The 21627-nt window shown below is 46.3% G+C and overlaps 1 protein-coding gene across 1 annotated transcript in view; it reads right to left on the bottom strand.

The window, feature by feature from the left end:
• The window catches only part of LZTR1 (leucine zipper like post translational regulator 1), a 198798-nt gene that overhangs the window by 153795 nt on the left and 23376 nt on the right, over positions 1-21627 (bottom strand). The window contains exons 4-6 of the mRNA XM_069214442.1: positions 13120-13199; positions 7006-7114; positions 733-816 (exon numbers count right to left, since the gene is read on the bottom strand). Of these exons, the coding sequence (XP_069070543.1) occupies positions 733-816; positions 7006-7114; positions 13120-13199 (273 nt within the window). The remainder of the gene's footprint in view (positions 1-732; positions 817-7005; positions 7115-13119; positions 13200-21627) is intronic.

The following is a 21627-nucleotide window of genomic DNA, read 5'->3' as shown; positions in this document are numbered from 1 at the left end:
GAAGGCGACCGCCCGCCAGCCCAGCGGGAAAGTCAGAATTACCGCCGCGGTCTTTCGACCGCGGAACGGTAATCTGACGGCGGGACTTTGGCGGGCGGCCTCCGCCGCCCGCCAAGGTCAGAATGAGGGCCTATATGTTTTTTCGAGCGAATGAGCAAGTTTGGAGGGGTCCATGGTTTTGGTTTACCCGGTTCTCTCAAGCCTCTGCTGCAACTTAGTTGCAGGTCAGTCAGTATCACCAAAGTCTCTCCACGGTCCCCAGACCTCCTATTTCCGCTGGCAGCCACATGCCTGTTTTTTTTGGCCTGCATACACCAGTCCATACTTACTACCCCACATTTGAATGACATCTCTGCAGGTCGATATCAGTGGGACATTCCAAAGCAGGAGGCTGTGTTTTGATTGCGTCTTCTCTCCCAAAGTTCTTAAACAGACTACTCAAGACCAGTTTCAGGTTCGGAGCATTCAAGAGATGGCAGTTAATGCCTGACGAGAATCCCTGCAGGCGTGGGTATGACCCAAGTGTATGAAGAAGGGGAGAGATTTGTAATTTTGTTTGTGATTTGGAGATAATCTGTAATTCTGTGTGAAAGGTGACCTTTGACTTATTGTCTAATTGTAGCTGATAATGTGCCTGTGATTAGCTGCATAGAAATGGAACAAACTTTAGACCATTTGTATTTCTTCATTTGATAGAAACAAAAAATTGTAATTGTTTTTACCATCACCTACCTTGCATTACCATCATATCCAGCAAATATCCATAGTTTGTCATTGTAAACTGTTGCTCCATGTGCCGATCTTGCAACAGGCATTCTGTGAGATAAAAACAGCTACAAATTAGTTTGTTGGAGAGAAGAGAGAGACTGCAAACACATCCTACCTTAACTGTGCGATTAAAAATATTTAAATGAATATATATGTTACTTTCAGCTGGAAGTATGTCTCAGTGACTGCGGACTGCACACACTGATTGCGCAGCAGCAGAAGAAAAAGAGCCCCGGAGTAGAAGAACACTAAGGAGGCAAAGCGTCTGAGCCCAGTTCGTCGCTGAAAGGTGATCAGGCAGGACAAGTGACAAGGAGGTGAATGAAAGGGAGCCACAGACGTCGAAGAGGAAGTTGATGCCGGCAATAGGGGCCTACGCAAAAGAAACGTCAACAAGCCAAAATAGTGGGACTTTTACACAAAAAAAAAAAAAAAAACTTTGATGAGTCAAAGGGCTTTCATTTCCAAACAAGACCAGCATTCTTTCAAAAGCAGTGAAGGAAAGGTACACGAAGCTCAAGCTTCCGACTATGCCTGAACCACACAATTCACGACAACAAGAATTATTTCATGAGGAAGAGGACAGCATCAAAAGATATCACCGTCAAAGAGCAGGGTGCACCTGAGGAGGAATGGCAAGACCTCAAGGTCGACTCTCTGAAGGAGTTAGTAGATTCATATCATTCGAGACTCTCAACACCAACTCAGGGAGGATTGAGCTGAGTGCTGCTTTCTTCTCCAAACCCTTCATGCCATCCCTGAAAAAGCAGATGTACCATCCTATGCTCCCAAGTCTGCATCCTCAAAGGCTGTAACTCCCTGAATCGGAAAGAAGTACAAACAATCTTCTCAGGATGTTCACTGGGGGCAATTCAGTGACATAATGGGATCATGGCTACAACCAGGAAAACAGTTAACAATCTTATGTTACGGGACAACCTCTGGATAAGGGGAGCAAGAGAGTGGAAATGGTGGGCAGAAAAACGGAGAAGCTGCAGCTACTCAATGAAGAATTGCAAATTCCTGCGCACTCATCTGCTATAGCCACTAACAGTGGGGATGATATTGGAATGCTAATGCAACACTTCACCTAACAATACAAGAAGATGGAAAACAATCATCCAGGCGGAGAGGGTCATTTCAACCACATGCCTCAAATTGGCCCTAAGTGCAGCAGACACTGCAAAAAGGCAGATCTTCAGGGGGACAACACTAAAGAGGCATGCCTGGCTCAAAGTCTTGGTATTCAAGCTAGAAGTGGATGACTTGGTCACAAGTATGCCCTTAACAGAGGAACACCTGTTAGGCTCTGTTGTGGATGAAGTGCTGCATCAGATAAAAAAGGACAATGAAACAGTAACAGCAATCAGAGTCTTGCAGATTTGTGGGGCTTTGAAAAGAGGCACGCCACAGATCAGAAGATCATCAGGCAGGGGAGTTTTGTAGCTAAACACCTTCTAGGCAACCTACTTGCAACCAGGCAGCAACATTGTGTGGTGCCCTAATGGCAGTTCCACTATACACCATGACAGCCCCTTTGGTGCAAAGCAAGGGAAAGAGAGCAGGGTCTGCAGAAAAGTGACTCCCTCGAGATTTGCTTCTAATACACAACAGTGGGGCCAGAATAGGGGGTTTCTTCACAGGCATAATTCTGAACATTATAGAACATGGCTACTGCATTGAATTGCTCAACAAAATCACCAACAGTGGCATCAAGAGCAAAGAGTCACACCAAGGATGGAATATCTTGCCTGCAGCAAGAAGTAAAATAACTGCTGTTAAAGCAAGCCACAAATAAGGTCCCCAGTAGAGATCAATGGAGGTACTCTTCGGGTACTTCCTAGTACCAAAGCCAGATCACTCTTTATGACCAATATTGGAGCTCAGACGTCTAAATGATTGCAGAAAAATGCAACACTTCAAAATGACCACACTGCAAGAGGTCATACCACTGCTAAAAAAAAGTTGACCATATGGCCACAAGAGTCCTCAAGGATGCCTACCTTCACATACCAATGAACCACAGACATAAGAAGTTCCTCAGATTTGTACTAGTCAAGTACATTATCCTTTGGCATAAAACCTGCACACATGGTCTTCACAAAGGAAGAATGGGGATCCATGTATACCCCTATCTAGATGACTGGTTGGAAAAGGAGAGCCCGAAAGTCCAAAGCTAGAAGAACATTCAGGCACTGATACTAACACTCCACAAGTTTAGGTTTACCATAAATCTAGAAAAATCATCCCCAGTCCAGGAGTAAGAAAAATGCAGCGGAGCACAACACTGATCTAGATGGAGGCAAAAGCACTCCTAGTGTCCAAGGGAGTCATGGCATTCAAGGAGCAAACTTGACTCTACCAGAAGGGACATTCTCCGACAGTGAGAACAGTAAAGAAATTGATGGAGCTGAGGGGGTCCTGTATTCCATTCATTTAACATGCCAGCTTACACATTCGCCTAATCCTAAAATGGTTACAGAACATTGGTCACATGCCACTGAAAGACAGAAGGATCTAGTGGCTATTACACAGGGAGTACAGAAGGAGAATCAGTGATGGAATATGAAAAACATTATCACAGGCAGACCCTTCAACTCCCTCAGTGACCCATATCATGGATGCATCCCATACGGGGTCCAGAGAGCACATGAGAAACCTGAACATCAGTGATCTGTGGAGCAGAATGGAAGCTGTAAAGCACATAAACGTGTTAGAACTCAAGACAGTCTTCCTTGCACAAAAAGCCTTTCATGCCCAGGTAAAGGGGAAAACAGTTCAGAATCAGACATCAATAGGACTACAACGTTCAACCTCAACAAGCATGGAGGGAGAAAATCATATGCACGGTCCATAACGGCCTAGAGCATCTGCAGATGGACCATGCAGAGACAAATAACCCTGATAGCTGTACACCTGGTGTGCAAAACATAGACCTGGATACGCTAAGCAGGCAAAAACATGCATCTCATGAGTGGGAAGGCGATCAGCGAGTGCTACAAAGGGTGTTTCAGAAATGGAGTACACCAGAGACAGATCTATTTGTAATATTCAAAAATGCAAAATGCCAAGACTTTGTGTTCAGGTACCCATGCCACATGGGGGACAGCCCTATCGACAGACTGGTCAGGAACATTTGCGTTCACCCCCTGCCCCCAAACCTTTGACACCATTGGTGATAAACAAGTGCAAGTAAATGTCCATGACTTCGATCGTATAACCACCGCAATAAGGAAGATAGATTTGAATCTCAGACCTAGCGGAGATCAGAACAGGCCCTATAATAAAGCTACCATCCTCACAAGACCTACTGACAATACTAGACAAACATATCGCCCACTTGGAGCCAGCCAGTGTCAACCTGGATGTATCTGGCTCCTGAAGACTTAGACCGTGGACACCTGGGTCTCCCACAGAGAAGCATGGAAATCCTGAGGGAAGCCAGAAGATCAAGCACATGAAAGCACATGAAAGTACCATACTGCAAAGTACAGATATGAACAGATATGTTTACTGGTGTGACAAGGAAAGGGTCATGGACAAACGGACACTACAGTCATTAGCTACCAGGCATCTTCTAGGTGGTAATCTCACGCACACTTTATACAAGGCCCTCCTGGCGGCCATAAAGGCATACACTAGGGGACACATAGGGAATAGATTATTCAGTACATAAGTCATCAAAAGATTCCTAGTGGGAACAAAGAGGATAGCATCACCTCAAACAGCACTCATACCCATGTGGAACTGAACATAGTGCTCACACTGCTGATGAAGGAACTGATGCACAAGGACAGAGTGGTTATGAGAACAAACCCACAGTTCCTTTTCAGGGTCATCTCACACTTCCACTTTCATCAAGATATTTAGCTGCCAGGTTTCTTCCAGCAGCCAGAGAGAGACATGCAAAAAAGAGCCCTGAACATTTTGATGTACAGAGGGCAGTCATTTACTACCTCCAGGAAACAAAACAGATAAGAAACAGGAGCTTCTTTAATTCCTTTGCATCAGAAAACAGACCTTCACATGTCTCATATGGGACCACTGCACAATGGATAGTACAGACAATCCAGACTTGCCACAAAACAGCAGGTGTAGCACCCGAGGAGAAACTGGGAGCCCAATCCAGGAGGAAAAAGGGGGCAACACTTGCCTTTTTAGTGAATGTTTCTATTAACAACATATGTGTGCCAGCTACATAGTCATCCATACATACCTCCACCAAACATTATCCTGCGGACATTCAAGTAAATAGAAAAGCACAAGTGGGATAGAAGTTATTAAAATACCTATCAGTCAACACAAACCTATTTCAACCCAACCCAAATATGCAGTGTTGGGGAGACTACACTCAAGGCAGGCTCTCACATTTAAGGAAATGTTCCAAAAAATTCAACAAATGAAAGTTGCACTTAAACTTGATCTCCTTTATAATTTTGGCACCAACACTTACACAAAGATTAAGGCTGGCCTGTTTAAAACATTTTCAGGATTCTATATTTTTATTGATTAATAACATGTACATATCCACCGCCAACAACCACTAGCAGGCAAGAAGGTAATTTCTGAAAAACAGCATCGACCAATAACATCCACCCCCACCGCAGACTGCTGTACACAAACAAAAGGCTCTTTCTGCCCTGCTAAACGTATTTGTATCGCACTATTTCCCCTTTGAGTTTCACGATTGTTAAGCATTACATAAGAAATATGAACTGTGATAATTCTTAATACCTTAAAATATTTTGGGCACTGTAGAGAATAAATATACAATAAATTATGCCAATCTATCGCATAGATTTCCAGATGTCTCTTAGGGAATATAGAAAGTCTCTTCATCCCTAGTCTCTCCCACATCTCCCCCCTTCAATTATGTAATACCTTGGTTTGGTGTATATAGCACCAATGTCCACTTTTAAGAGAGTGTAGTGCAGAACTTTGGTCGAGGCAGATCCAGAAGAAGATATTTTAGGAATCTCAAGGTAAACATATCAAAAATGTCATACACTACGTACTATATTACTTCAGCCCAATTTAGATTAGTCCCATTTTATATCTGCTAGAGTATCATTGGCTCCTCAAACCCTCTGACAGCATTCAGAACACTGCTTATCCCACTGATTTAATTTTTTGGGTTTTAGAACCTGGTCATAACTTTTATACAAAATGCACTTCCTATTGAGATACATACCCTTGCGTGTATAATGTCCCAATCTTCCTCTTAAAAGGAGTGACATAACACTCTCTCCCATCATCTTTGTCCTGCTGTTTTTACTACCCTTTTGGTTGGTTCAAAGAGCTTGTACATTTCTAAAATTATCTTCCTATCATCATCATCATCCGAAATGAGCCACATCTCAAATTGGGATATACATCTTACCACACTAATATTTTTTTGGAAGTACATTTTTGGTGGTTGATGGAAGGAGTGCATCAATGTTGTTTTTTTGAACTTCTGAATGTATTTGGGGTTAGAAGTCTTAAATCATAAGCATTAGCTGGTGCTGAATGACTATAAAATAGAAAACAAGTTTGTGAATGGTTGTCATTTTTTGGAATAAGTGGATATAGCATAGTAATTCACAACTCTAATGAATATATGTCTCCTCCTGCACAATATGCAAAACCAAAGTTTACTTTGGGAATCTCATAGAATGTGGTATCTAACCCAGGCAACAGGGGCTAATAGTATATTCAAGTGTGATGCACAAGTCACCCCACTATAAAGCCACAAGTGTTGCTGAAGCAATATTAGGGCTTCACTGTTTAACTGAGGTTAGATGAACCAGGATGGGATGTCTTCATCTGAAAGCAAAGCAGGAATCTGACAGACACATGCACACATGCACATATGTACACTGTATTTTGCCTACATGCCTTGAGCACAGCACTTCACAAAAACATATCTTCTATATTCTAGTCCGCCACAAGAGCACAAAGTATTAAATTAGGGATAAGGCATGAAGGCACAAAAGCTAATGGCTTCTCCACTGAGTCTCTGTACCTCAATGTTCACTAAATGTTTGCGGCTCCTTCGTTGACACCAAGCTGGTAACCTCATGTTAGAATGCTCTCATAAGTAAAACATACTGAATGTAATATAAATAAAGGTACGATAATTCTTATAAGCACCAAAATATTTCCCCAATAGCTGTGTGCACTGGTCTCATCAGTTGCAGTTTTAATAACCAGACACTCTAGACCTGCTGTGTCTGAAATGCAGTATGATGACCTCACCTGCCTTCGACCTTCCACTCAGTCCACTGGCCAGTAGCAAACTTATATTCAAAAAGATCATTCTTGTTCTTCAGATTGGAGTTTGAGTAAATGTCTCCTGTGTAACCACCTGAGGGACAAAAGGGTGTATCAGATCAATTTAACAAGCCATTGGGGCAAGGTAAAGGTATAGGAAGGGTAAAGCACAGGAGGGTTTGACTGTGCATCACATCCTGTTGGGAAGTCAAAAAGTAGTTCATTTAAAACAAATCACAGGCACTCACACTGGAGTAAGATTAAGGGTGTAAAAGATTAAGCAGTTTTATGAAGATTTCAGTAACATTAACCATTCCACAAAACTCATCTTTGTACACTTCACCAGTGCAAAACATATTGACAACTGTAATTGTAAAGCAGGATGGATATGCAATAATTCCCTTTACATGAGACTCAAATATATATGCAACAAGCAACAGTTACCAAAAATCTTACATATAGAAATGTGTGACTTTCATCACACAAATGTGTCACCACTCATACTCGGATAAATCAGATTCAGCTCAGAAACACACATTACAAGGCTATGTGAAGAATTCATCCTGCCAGGTAAAACATTAAACAGAAACTGTGCTATTTAAGCAGGTGAAGGTCAAGAAAAACACCCTAATAACAACAAGGAGAGAAACCTGACTGTGTACTTTTAGTAAATACATACCATCCAGGAGTGGTGACACTGAAAAACACCTAGGATCTGCAACCCATGGCAGCACAAGACAAGAAGCTGCGTAAAACATGTTTCATGCCACGCTCATTGCATACAGGCAACCCCTAACCTCATAAAATGCAAAAGATGTCAACATATTTACTAGAAGAGTAAGGTCAAAAAATGACTAATAGACAGTGCTTCATAATACTGACAACCAAAAACCACAACTTTAGTGCCTACCCTACGTATACCAAGGGAGAACAATTTAGTGGGTATATCAGTCTTTTTTTTTTTTTTATATATTAAAAGGACACTGAAAGGGCTTTGCCTGACCCGGCCTTGTGGCTGAACCCTTACCTGTGCCCAGTCCTCTGGCTACGCCACTTCTGGGTCCATCTCGAGAGCTGTCACAAGGCTCCTCCATCTTCTGCTTCTCTCTCTTATTCTACTGCTCCTTCTCCTGTTACACAACTTTCTCTGCCTCTTTGCCCTCCTTCACCACTTGCTAGAATTTTTCTCTTTCCTTACTTTTTTATTCTCTGCTGCGTTGTTATGCGTTTCTCACAATTTACTAGCCATTTTCTGTGCATCTCTTATTCTTTCTCATTCATTCCTATTCATTTCTTGCTGCTTTTTTGTACATTTCTAAGTCTTTTTGCTGCTTCTCTGTGTGCATTTCTCATGATTTCTCATTCATTCTTCTTCTCGCTTGTTTCACTGTTTTCTCTGTTTCTTTGCTCTTTGGCATCCTTTGCCAGTTTTTGTTTTTCTTCCCTTTCCTTTCTCTTTTTTTGAGCCACATTCTTGAGCGTTTATCACCATTTGCTGGGCTTCTAACACCGTTTTTCATTCATTCTTTGCCGCCCTTCTGTGCTTTTGCTCTTCACTTTAACGGTTCTCTCAGTCCTTGCCGCCTTTTGGTCTCTTTCAATCTTGGCCCTTTTTTCTGAGTTTTGCCCTCTCAATTGCTCTCCCACCTTCTCTTCTCCTTCATTTCTTTCTAATTTTTTTGCTCTCCTTCGTGCCTTTCTCCTCCACAGCAGCCTTCCCTGCCTCCCCTCCCAGGTCTCACTCCCTTCCCACCGCTTGCTTAGTCTCCTCCCTGCCCCAAAGCTCCTTCCCCTCCCACTCCTACTTATGATGGTTGCAGAGTGGACGATCGGAGGACATGGGTCAAAAGCAAGCCCACTTGCGCCTGCCCACAACCAGTGCCAGGATCCCTGGGGTCCCCCTCCCTTCCACCGCCACTATTCTTTCACTTCCCTCCTCCCCCTGCACTCACCTCACAGTGCTGCTCCTGAGTCTTGCTGGCAGATGCCGAAAGGTACCTTTTCCTGCTCCACCTGCCACTACTCCTGTGCCCTCATGCCACCCCCGAATGCAACATGCACTGTATACATAAAACACCTCACAGTTGCCCATGCTCACCCAACCTCCACCTCTCCCTATCCCGCCTCCTTCTCAACACCCGCTCCCTCCCCGAACACACCACTGAAAGCTGGGACCTGCTTCAAAAACCAAACTACTCTTCCTAACAGAAACATGGATAACACCCATATCGGATCCCAGCATTTTAACAGCTATCCTCCCAGAATACAAGGTCATTGACAGGACAGGACTAAGAACTGGAGGAGGACTCATCAACATTTTCAAAGAACATATCCAGTACCAGAATACTCCGGTTACCACCAATAACATTATGGAACATCTGACCTTCAAACTCCACATCACTGCCAATTACACCCTGAGCAACACCCTAGTCTACCAACACCCCACACAAGCCAACTTTGGAAACACAATCATGGACTGTATTGCCCTCCTGATACTAGACTCCAACACCTTAATCCTACTGGGAGACCTTAACTACCACCTGGAGGAGCCCACCAATCCCAACATAGCAAAACTTCTCGAGGACATGACAAACCTTGGACTCATCCAGCGATTAGAAGGCTCCAAACATACCGCTGGACACCTACTTGACACCATCTTTACCAGCTTCAGAAAAGTCAAAGTGGACAATCAAATAGCCATCACCTGGTCTGACCACACCCCTGTCCATTTCAAAATACCCATTACTTACCACCACAGAAATGCAATCGCCAAACCCTCACTGCTGGATTGGAACAAGGTCTTTGAGGATTCCTGGGTCTCAGAGCTCTTACACTACTGACCACAGCACCTCATTGATGACCTCCCCAGATCCATCTCCTACTCCAATGCCCGGATCACAACCTGCGCAGATACCATGGGTCCCACTTAATACCCCCAAAGCCACCTGAATCAGACATCAAGAAAGCGGGAGCACAGAAGAGCTCAACTTACCAAGTGCCACTGCAAGTAGCTAGAATACATATGGAGACCAACCCAAGATGACACCGACAACAGCAACTACAGATCTGCACATAGGTGATACCACAAACAAAGCAGGCACACCAAACACTCGAGCGTATCAAAAGCAGCACCAACAGCACCAAGCAAATGTTGGCCATTGTGAAACAATTCTCCAGTTTGCCAGAAAGCTCCACCAGTGTCACTCCCTCACAAGACCTCTGAACCCAGCTATGTCTCTTCATCAGCAGGAAGATCTACAACATGTATAACAACTACAAGCCCCAACCGGAGCCCTCCATCCTTAAAACTGCCTTACCCATTACTTCCCACGCCCAGAGGACCACCCTGACCACCTGACCCACTATCACCATACAGAAAACCGTAGCAAACATGTGCACCATACACTCTAGAGCACCAGCGGACCTCTGCTCTCATCATGTATTGACTAAAGGAGTGGACCGTATGCCTAAAAACATGCCACACTTCTCCCTCTCCTATAGAAGCCCTCAGCAAACCATAAAAATACTAGCCAACTAGCGGCCCATCTCCCTGCTACTCTTTCCACTAAAAGCCATGGAGATGATCATAAACAAAGATCTAGCCGCCCTTTTCGATACACCTTTTTTGACACCACCCAATCTGGCTTCAGACCCAACTTCAGCATTGAGGCAGCACTCATCCTGGCCATGGAGGACACCTGGCTGATTACGGATAGAAGAGACATTGCTGTCCTTATCCTTCTGGATCTGCCAAGTTTGATACTGTCTCCTACCTCACCAACACCTACACGATGCCAGAATGTAGGGACCAGCACCCTGCTCACAGGCTGCACTCTGTCAGTCAGCTTGATTGCCTTTAGCTTGGCTGTTTCGCATGGTCTCACTCACTAGCATCATTCACACCCACAGTATCAATGCAGGTGACACCCAGCTCATGCTGCTCCTTTCCAACAAAACATCAAACACCCAAATAAAATTCTCTGCCTGCATGTTCGAAGTCAACAGATGGATGAAAACCAACTGCTACAAGCTCAACATAGACAAGACAGAAGTAGTCATCTTCAGTAAAGACACCTTGCTATGGGGCTCCACCTGGTGGCTTCGAGATATCGGTCCCACAGTCAACCAAACCAAACCACCCATGCAAAGGACCTCTGGTTAATAGTCGACAACCAGCTCACTATGTCAGGCCAAGTGAACCAAGTCCCTGCCTCCTGTTTCCACATACTCCAGATTCTCAAGAAGATTTTCAAGTCCCTTCCCTTCAACACCTGCACAGCCATCACCCAGGCCCTCATCACCAGCAAGCTGAACTTCAGCAACGCACGATATGTAGGCATCAATGTGCAACCGACTGTAAGACTCCAACCCATACAGAATTCAGCTGCCCGATTCACCCTTTCACACAAATTACCGGGTACTTCAAAGACATTCACTAACTCCCTATCTATGAGTGGCCCTCCTCAAGCTCCTCATGCACACATATAAAGCCTCACACAACCTACCTCATTTGTATTAACTTGCACATGTTTCTGTTCACTTGAACTCCTACTCGCACACATCCACCACATATGCAGACCCAGATCCATCGGTCGGGTTTTCTCCTACGATGCTTCCAAAGCCTGATGTGGACCTCCCTTTACACTTCAGAGCTCCTCAGTTCTGGAATTACATAAGAAATTGAAGACATGGCCTTCACCTAGTCCTGGCACTGGCTCGGCCCATGGAACTCTGGCATTTCAGTACCAGGATACCTTCCTTCCCAGGTGAATCGTGCACTCCACAAATACCTATAACGTAACATAACCTGCCAACACACACACACACACACACACACACACACACACACACAAGAAATCAGCCTTCCCCTAAGACCTCTGAAGACAACAACTTTGCATAGACTTACATCTTTGCCTCTTATGAAAATGTAATATTGTATTACTCTGGCAGGCACTTGTGCATTCCCTAGTATCTGCTAAACTGTACTGTACAAATAAAGGGCCATGTTCTGTCTTCACAAAACGCACTATCTCTCAAACCCTGGTGGTATAAACTGTTAATTTTTACTAATTCAGTTCATTTGTAAATGAGAAAGGATCCTGCACGTACTTGAAAGCCTATGAAGATATCCATACATTGATGTATTACTAGATTGATCCAATAAAATGTACCACCACCTTTCCAGAGTCTTCAATAGGAATTAGTTGAAATCATAAACGGCTAAGAAAATGTACTGATAAACAGTCATAATAAAAACATTTGGATACATTAAGAGCATATTAACTTTTAGGTATTAAAACTATTCAGGAACCTTTAGGTGTTGTCACAGGTACAGTCAAGCACAAATGACAATAATTTCTAACAATTAATTTGTTTCTATGTATTTTAACAAGCACTGGCAAAGCCGACAGGCCTCGCCTTTGGAACCTATTGGCTTTGCCAGCGCCTTTTGGTGATGCTGAACAGTGTTTGGGAAAAATAATCTTGCTTTTTACCCCACGTTGTGCAGCATTGTTAAAAATAAAAATAAAAAATAAAAATCACAAATGAAAAACAAAGATGATGCAACTAATGCTGGCAGTCGTGTAATTTGGGGAGAGGTGGCCCTACATAAAGGAGAGAGCTGGAAACCAAATGTGCTCTTGTGGAGTAATTAACCAAAAAGAATCGAAGTCCCCTAAAAGTGGGCAGTAGAATGATACAAGTCCTCCAGTCAAAAGGATGGCAAAAAAGCTATGCTCCATGGAAGGGATAAATACAAGACGGACAATGAAAACCATCAAATAAGCAAGCAAATGAGAGTGACAACAAAGCCAGACAATGGTAAGCAATGGGCAGGCTGTAGGCCCCTGTACATTTCTGGTGATCTCACAACAGGTCTTTTCAAACTAGACAGATTGTGCTGTCTGGAGGGAGACACCTACAAATGACAACGTTTTGAGGAAAACCACATGTTGTAATTGGTGTGTTTCAGTCTTGAAATAAGAATGGCAGACAAATCCATGTACTTTGGAGTTCAGTAAGACAATGATAGAGAAGTAGAGAACACAATCATAACTGGAGTCAACAAACATAGTTCTCAGGGTCTCTCTGACTTACCAAATACAAACATGCTGCTCCCGTAGACAACCGCTGAATGGTGGTATCTGGGTGCTGGAGGGCTCCCTGTAGTAAAGGCCCTGTGCAGTGTAATAAGAAACAGATTTTTTTCTCAACACCTGCTATGAATCTCAAAATCATACACAGTATTAATGTTCAACAAGTGAGTTTTCTGTAAACATACGCTTCTTTTCACTTACTATAAAAAGATCGCACCTGCTCACAGGTCTATTATAATGTGTCTGACGGATGAGCAAGAGCTCTCCCAAATCAACACTGAGGGTCACAAAAGCAATGTGGAATGTATCACCCATGAAATATGACAGGCACCAAAAAGACAAGGAAACACGGCTTTAGGGAATTAAATGGTATGGGCCTAACACCGACTTTCAAATAGGTAGAAACAAAATCCATTAGCAGAGAGGAGAATCTCTGTACAGGATTGCCAGGTGGCAGCTTTGCAACCCTTCAGCAATGGAAATCATGTGAAAGTGGAATTACATGCGATTGCATCCTGAGCAAGCTGAAGCCTGTCACAATAAAGGGAACTGGTGCAGCTGAAGTAAATGTTTGAGTATAAAGCTAGAAGAGAGGACTAGTGGTAGTAATATTATAGAAAAGAGGGAGAGGGACAAGAGGAGCATAGGCCAACAAGAGTAAAGGAACATAAAGGGCAGCCTTGGCCGCTGCACAATAAGGGAGTCATTATGACCCCGGCGGTGAGTGTTAATGTGGCGACCTGTCACTTCTCCACTCCTACTGCCATGGTGGTATCAGCCGCTGGGCCGGAGATGTCCATTTCCAGCCTGGCGGCCGGTACAGTACTGCCGGCAGCATTATGAGCCTGCCTACCACCAAGGTTTTTGTGGTGTTAGCAACGCCACGAAAACAATGGCGGTAGGCCATACCGCTGACAGGGAATTTCTTCCCTGTCACCGGTAGGCGGCTCTCCCCCCCCCCCCAACACTCACCTGACAGCCCCCAACCCCCTCCGATCCTCACACTCGCCCCACCCCCTCTGAACCTCACACCACCACCCCCCTCCATCCAAACCCCCCACCCACCAAACACACACTAACCCCCAACCCAGACATTTAAATACACCCCCTCCGATCATCACATACACCTGCAGACACACACCACGCATACACCCAATCACTCACACTGGCATATACGCATTAATACATGCATACTTCCAGACATGCTCGCACACATTCTTACACACAATTACACTGACATGCAGACACGCACTCACTTCACCATTATTACACGCATTCACTCACACGCATACAACCACGCAAACACAACACACACAGACTGTAAGGAAATGCCTCCTTGGCATGGTTACCCCCTGACTTTTTGCCTTTGCTGATGCTATGTTTTGAATTGAAAGTGTGCTGAGGCCTGCTAACCAGGCCCCAGCACCAGTGTTCTTTCCCTAACCTGTACTTTTGTTTTACACAATTGGCACACCCTGGCATCCAGGTAAGTCCCTTGTAACTGGTACCCCTGGTACCAAGGGCCCTGATGCCAGGGAAGGTCTCTAAGGACTGCAGCATAGCTTATGCCACCCTGGGGACCCCTCACTCTGCACAGACACACTGCTTGCCAGCTTGTGTGTGCTGGTGAGAACAAAACGAGTAAGTCGACATGGCACTCCCCTCAGGGTGCCATGCCAACCTCACACTGCCTATGCAGTATAGATAAGTCACCCCTCTAGCAGGCCTTACAGCCCTAAGGCAGGGTGCACTATACCATAGGTGAGGGCACCAGTGCATGAGCACTGTGCCCCTACAGTGTCTAAGCAAAACCTTAGACATTGTAAGTGCAGGGTAGCCATAAGAGTATATGGTCTGGGAGTCTGTCAAACACGAACTCCACAGCACCATAATGGCTACACTGAAAACTGGGAAGTTTGGTATCAAACTTCTCAGCACAATAAATGCACACTGATGCCAGTGTACATTTTATTGTAAAATACACCCCCAGAGGGCACCTTAGAGGTGCCCCCTGAAACCTTAACCAACTACCTGTGTAGGCTGACTGGTTCTAGCAGCCTGCCACACTCGAGACATGTTGCTAGCCCCATGGGGAGAGTGCCTTTGTCACTCTGAGGCCAGTAACAAAGCCTGCACTGGGTGGAGATGCTAACATCTCCCCCAGGCAGCAGGTGTAACACCTGGCGGTGAGCCTCAAAGGCTCACCCCCTTTATTCCAGCACCGCAGGGCACTCCAGCTAGTGGAGTTGCCCGCCCCCTCCGGCCACGGCCCCACTTTTGGCGGCAAGGCCAGAGAAAATAATGAGAATAACAAGGAGGAGTCACTGGCCAGTCAGGACAGCCTCTAAGGTGTCCTGAGCTGAAGTAACTCTAACTTTTAGAAATCCTCCATCTTGCAGATGGAGGATTCCCCCAATAGGGATAGGATTGTGACCCCCTCCCCTTGGGAGGAGGCACAGAGAGGGTGTACCCACCCTCAGGGCTAGCAGCCATTGGCTACTAACCCCCCAGACATAAACACGCCCTTAAATTTAGTATTTAAGGGCTCCCCTGAACCTAAGAATTTAGATTCCTGCAACTTACCGAAGAAGAAGACTGCGGAGCTGAAAACCCCTGCAGAAGAAGAAAGAAGACACCAACTGCTTTGGCCCCAGTCCTACCGGCCTGTCTCCTGCCTTCTAAAGAAACCTGCTCCAGCTACGCTTTCTCCAGGACCAGCGACCTCTGAATCCTCAGAGGACTGCCCTGCTTCAAGAGGAACAAGAAACTCCCGAGGACAGCGGCCCTGTTCCAAAAAGACTGCAACTTTGTTTCAGAGGAGCAGATTTAAAGACCCCTGCAATCCCCGCAAGAAGCGTGAGACTTGCAACACTGCACCCGGCGACCCCGACTCGACTGGTGGAGAACCAACACCTCAGGGAGGACCCTCCGGCGACTCCGAGACTGTGAGTAACCAAAGTTGTCCCCCCTGAGCCCCCACAGCGACGCCTGAAGAGGGAATCCCCAGGCTCCCCTGACCGCGACTGCCTGACTCTAAAATCCCGACGGCTGGAAAAGACCCTGCACCCGCAGCCCCCAGCACCTGAAGGATCGGAACTTCAATGCAGGAGTGACCCCCAGGAGGCCCCCTCCCTTGCCCATGTGGTGGCTACCCCGAGGAGCCCCCCCCTTGCCTTCCTGCATCGCTGAAGAGACCCCTTGGTCTTCCATTGATTTACATTGGAAACCCAACGCGTGTTTGCACACTGCACCCGGCCGCCCCAGTGCCGCTGAGGGTGTACTTTTTGTGTGAGCTTGTGTCCCTCCCGGTGCCCTACAAAACCCCCCTGGTCTGCCCTCCGAAGACGCGGGTACTTACCTGCTGGCAGACTGGAACCAGGGCACCCCCTTCTCTCCATCGAAGCCTATGCGTTTTGGGCACCACTTTGAACTCTGCACCTGACCGGCCCTGAGCTGCTGGTGTGGTGACTTTGGGCTGCTCTAAACCCCCAACGGTGGGCTACCTTGGACCCCAATCTCAACCCCGTAGGTGGTTTACTTACCTGCAAAAACTAACATTACTTTACCTCCCCCAGGAACTGTGAAAATTGCACTAAGTGTCTACTTTTAAAACAGCTAAATGTGTTTTATGTAAAAAGTATATATGCTACTGTAATTATTCAAAGTTCCTAAAGTACTTACCTGCAATACCTTTCAAATGAGATATTACATGTAGAATTTGAACCTGTGGTTCTTAAAATAAACTAAGAAAATATATTTTTCTATAACAAAACCTATTGGCCTGGAATTGTCTCAGAGTGTGTGTTCCTCATTTATTGCCTGTGTGTATGTACAACAAATGCTTAACACTACTCCTTTGATAAGCCTACTGCTCGACCACACTACCACAAAATAGAGCATTAGTATTATCTCTTTTTGCCACTATCTTACCTCTAAGGGGAACCCTTGGACTCTGTGCATACTATTCCTTACTTTGAAATAGTGCATACAGAGCCAACTTCCTACACAGACGCATTCACAAACTCACTCACACATTCATGCACACAATCACACACACACACACACACACAACACCCCCCACCCCATCCCTGTTGGAAGCCCGACTTACCTTTGTCGAGGAGGTCTTCCATCAGAGAACGGAAAGGGGCGCTGCTACCACCAGCAGAACACCGCCAGGCCGTATCACAGGTCATGATATGGCTGGTGGCGTTCTATTGGCTTGGCTGTACTGGTGGTAGCAACGCCAGCTTACCACCGTCCACCAGCATGATCACTGCCGGATTTCCGCCCTTCTTGTGGCGGACGTCTGGCAGTCATCATAATATGGAGGACAGATGGTAGCCGCAGTGACGGTATTTTGCCGGCTGTCACAGCGGCAGTAGGCGATTTTGACCGCCAATGTCAAAATGACCAACTAAGTGAGCCACTACAATGGTTAAACAATGTGTAAGAGGGTCAGAAAGCTCAAGGGAAGCAAAGACATGACACTGTGTAAAAAGGAAAGCGCTTCCAGAGAAGAAAAGATGTGTAGCCAGGCCTTTCCGTGTGGAGAGGCAGTTAATGTTCAAATTTCTTCATTGAGTTTCAACAAAGGAAAAGAGACAAGGGTGCACACGCTATGAGAAATGTATACAGGGCAGTTAATATAGCCTCCCACTATTGTGCGTCCTCAAGAAGGCATAGTAGTCGTAGATATTTAGGGCAGATCAGTTCTTTGAACTCTCCAGAGAGGAGAGTCAGAATGGCTCTCCATAGCTCTCTATATGCTTGCCCCTGCGCTGTAAGGGTAAGTATAAGCTTTTCCAACCCCAAGGTCAGCCATAGCCAATGTGGGGAACCCCAGTGTGCCAGAATGTTCTGTAGGGCCGCACCTAAGGCTAAATTAATCTGGAGCCCCCTCAAAGACTTGAGTGGGAGCGTCAGAGGAGTTGGAAGACCCAGTACGATGTAAACCGGGAATCTCGGGAGCTGAGTGTGCATATGGCGGTTGATATCATCCACAATGCCGTTCCAGTAAGAGGCGAGCTTTGGGCAGTCCCATAAAAGATGGGTCAATGTGCCCAGATCCCCACATCCCCTCCAGCACAGAGGTGAGAGCGAGCCTTCACACTTGTGGAGCCGGGGTGAGGTACCAGGAGGTGGCTATCTTCATTGCAGGCTCTGTGCTGGCAGTTCTGTGTGCTGTGTGGCGTGCCCCATAGTAGATCGGCTCCCACTCCATGGGTGTTAAGGGTCTACCTAGTTTTGCCTCCCTTCTTGCCTGGCTTGTGATTCTGGATTGCAGGGGTGCTTTTTGTAGTATGTCATAGAGGTCTGAGATTATATGTTTGTTTGTTGTCTTCGTCAGTCGCCCTTTCCCACGTCGAGGGGTTCATCACTCAGTGACAAATCTGGAGGTAGAGCATTCTCTTAGTCTATGGTAGGGAGTGGGTGACCTACCATCTTTCAAAGGGTAGTAGACCTTCTTCATCGAACAAATGTCTGCTGGATCGGCATGTTGGGGAGGTCCAGGAACGGAAAGGACCTTGGTCCAAACCCGGCGTGACGTCGGGTTCCCCACTATGGGCGTCGTAGGAAAGGGGAAAGATGTCAGCCCTCTAGCGCGTACTGCTTAATCCCATGCCTTCATAGCTGCTCTAGTGAAGGGGGAGGAGTATAGTCCCCAGGGTCTATGACAATGCAGGAGAAAAGGGATCTTCCAGAGGGGGTTCCCCGCAATTGCCCGGTCCATGAAGCCATCGTTTATCTGACTCTGGTTGGGACCACTCGACCAGGTACTGAAGGTGGGTCGCCCTGTAGTATTGCTGAAGATCTGGGATCCCCAGGCCCCACTTAATCAGGGGTTGGTAAGCTAGCTGTCAAGCCATTCTAAGTTTCCCCCCAGCCCATATAAAGTGGTTGACTTCGCTCTGTATCGCTTGAAGGGAGCTGGGAACGGGATCTGCCGGAAGCGCCTGAAAGAGGAACAAGGCCCTGGGTAGTCCTGATATCTTTATGGCTGCTATTCTGCCTATCCATGAGACTGGAAGGAGTCTCCATTGGGCCAGGGCTTTTTCGACACTCTAGATGGTCCTTGCAATCTGTATGCCCAAGTATGGTATGGAGTGCGGCTGCCAGTGAAATGGGTACTGCTGGGCCATCGTGTCCACCGTCTCGTGCAGGAGCCGCCTCCGCCTCCAAGAGTTGAGTTGTATGGGCTTGGTTGAGGTACTGACTAGAGGCGGTCAGGCTAGATTCTTGGGGGTGGGGGTGTGTGTGGGAGGGAGACACAGGTCCTGATAAAACTCTCGGAATTCCACTGCTATCTGTGTCACTGACCACCTTGGACCCATCTTGGTCCTTGTTTGCCTCCACCATCATTGATTACCCCTGGGCTCGAAGCCTATTAGCCAGGAGGCAGCCACACTTGTTCCCCTCCTCCATGCAGAAGGAATGGCGCAGAAGGAATGGCGCAGTCGGAGCGTTGCGCATTCCGTCCTGTCAATATCTAGACTCGCAAGTGGTCTCCAGACTCTCGGGCCCCGGTTCTCTTGTGTATCCTCTGAAGTTCTGTCACCTTCCTCTGTAGTTGGTCCCTCTTCTCCCGGCAGATCTTACTGTCTGTTGCTGATATTCTGATAAATATGCCTCTAATGACTGCCTTCAGTGTTTCCCACAGAAAGGAGATAGGCGTGTTTGCCGTGGTGTTTATTTCTAAGAAGCTGGAGATGGCTTTCTGTATCTGAGTCACCACTTCGGTCCTCAGCAACAGAGTAGTCCTAAGCAGTCAAGGTTGGTAGGCCCGGGGCTGGGGAGGGATGGTCAGGGAGACAGCTGCATGATCCGACAGCGAGCAGGGCTCAATCTCTATATCTTTCAGTATCTGTTGGATGTCCCTTGTGCCCAGGAAGAGGTCAATGCGGAAGTAGGTTTTGTGTGCATGGGAGTAGCAGGTGTAGTCTCTGGTTGAAGGGTGCCTGCCTCTCCATAGATCTTTGAGATCCAACTCTTTGAGCCTCCCCAGTCCAACCTGCGATATAGCTCCCGCCCGCTATATCTAGAGGCTGAACTGTCCCAGTAATTGTTAAAAACAATGTTAAAGACGCCTCCTATAAGCACCTGTCTGTCCTGCGCGGTCGTGACCTCAGATAGCGTGCGGCATAGGAACCCCTCCTGCTTCTCATTAGGCACATAAATGGATGCCACTATAACCTAGAAGTCCCCTAGGAGAATCCTATATGCCAGCAGCTGTCCCAGTATGTCTGCAATGTTGTCTCCCACCCTCCCACAGAAGGAATGCGAGACGAGGAGTGCCACCCCTGCCATCTTGGCCTCTCATGAAGAAACGTACTGTATGGGGAAAGGGCTCAATCTCAGTCTGTGATGGTCTCCAGTAAGTAAATGAGTCTCCTGAAAGAGACACATGTCGGCCCCATGTTTTCCAGGTAGGAGAGAACCGCCCTACGCTTGGTTGGGTTGTTCAGCCCTTTAACATTAAGTGTGACTACCTTAAGCATTGCTTAGGTGGGATAGGCACAATGTTGCAGACCGATGGACAACCGCCCGCCCTCATCCTCCCTCACCCCCTATGAGGCACTTGAGGGTGGAGGCCGTGTTCCTTCCTGTTGGATATGCATGGCTGTGTGCTAGAGTAGTGCACCCTGCCACAGAACTAAACAACGTAAACCACAACAACATTTCTAACAACCCCGCTAGGGGAGCCGGGTCCGCCAGTGTAGTCCAAAGGGATAATTTGAGATCTTGAAGTATGGCAGTCTAGATGCATGTCCTCCACTGGGTTCCTCATCCCCCTCTCTCCTGGCCCCCATGGATTCGGTGCCATTGAGGCCCAGCTCTCTCATTCCCTGTCAGATTTCGCCAAGTCCCCCGTGAGCGATTCCAGGATTGCTCTTCGCTCAGATGCCAATGTCTCCGGGTCCAGTTAAGTGCTCTTTGGCGGGACAGTCTGCCAATGCGTTCGCCTTCGGTCGGTTCTCTGTGAATGAGGGTGCTCATTCGGAGGTTCCATGCTAATGATAAGACAGAAAGATGAGCCAGTATTGTCCCTGTATGTCGAATAACAGACCAATTTCAAAGTAACTACTAATTGAATCCAGGTCATTCAAACCATGTGGTACTGTGCCAAGCTTTTCTATCAATTTGGCTTCTGTCCAGATAACGCCAAAATAATGTCATCATTTTGCGCTACAAATTGGACTGACCAGAATATCTCATCCATACAATGGTTTAAAGATTTATAATGGTCAACCACAGGGGCATCCATCACCCAACTTTTAATCCTCGATCTGTGTTGTAATTCCCACGATTTTATGAGTTAGGTGGTTTGCCCTATGTAGGTTAACTCACATGGATGTTGTACACAGTAAATTACATTGCTCGTGTTTCAGTTGGAGAACCAGGTCTAATGATGTACCTTCCCATTAAGTGTGAAAGGTTTAGTTTCTCTGGTGAACTGACAAGCAATACAATTATTGCACTTAAAATGTCCTTTCACTGGTGGCCATTGTAG

Source organism: Pleurodeles waltl, chromosome 11 (assembly GCF_031143425.1).
Source record: "Pleurodeles waltl isolate 20211129_DDA chromosome 11, aPleWal1.hap1.20221129, whole genome shotgun sequence".
NCBI lineage: Eukaryota > Metazoa > Chordata > Amphibia > Caudata > Salamandridae > Pleurodeles > Pleurodeles waltl.
Note: the sequence above shows the minus strand (reverse complement) of the source record. Positions and strands in the feature narration are given on the sequence as shown.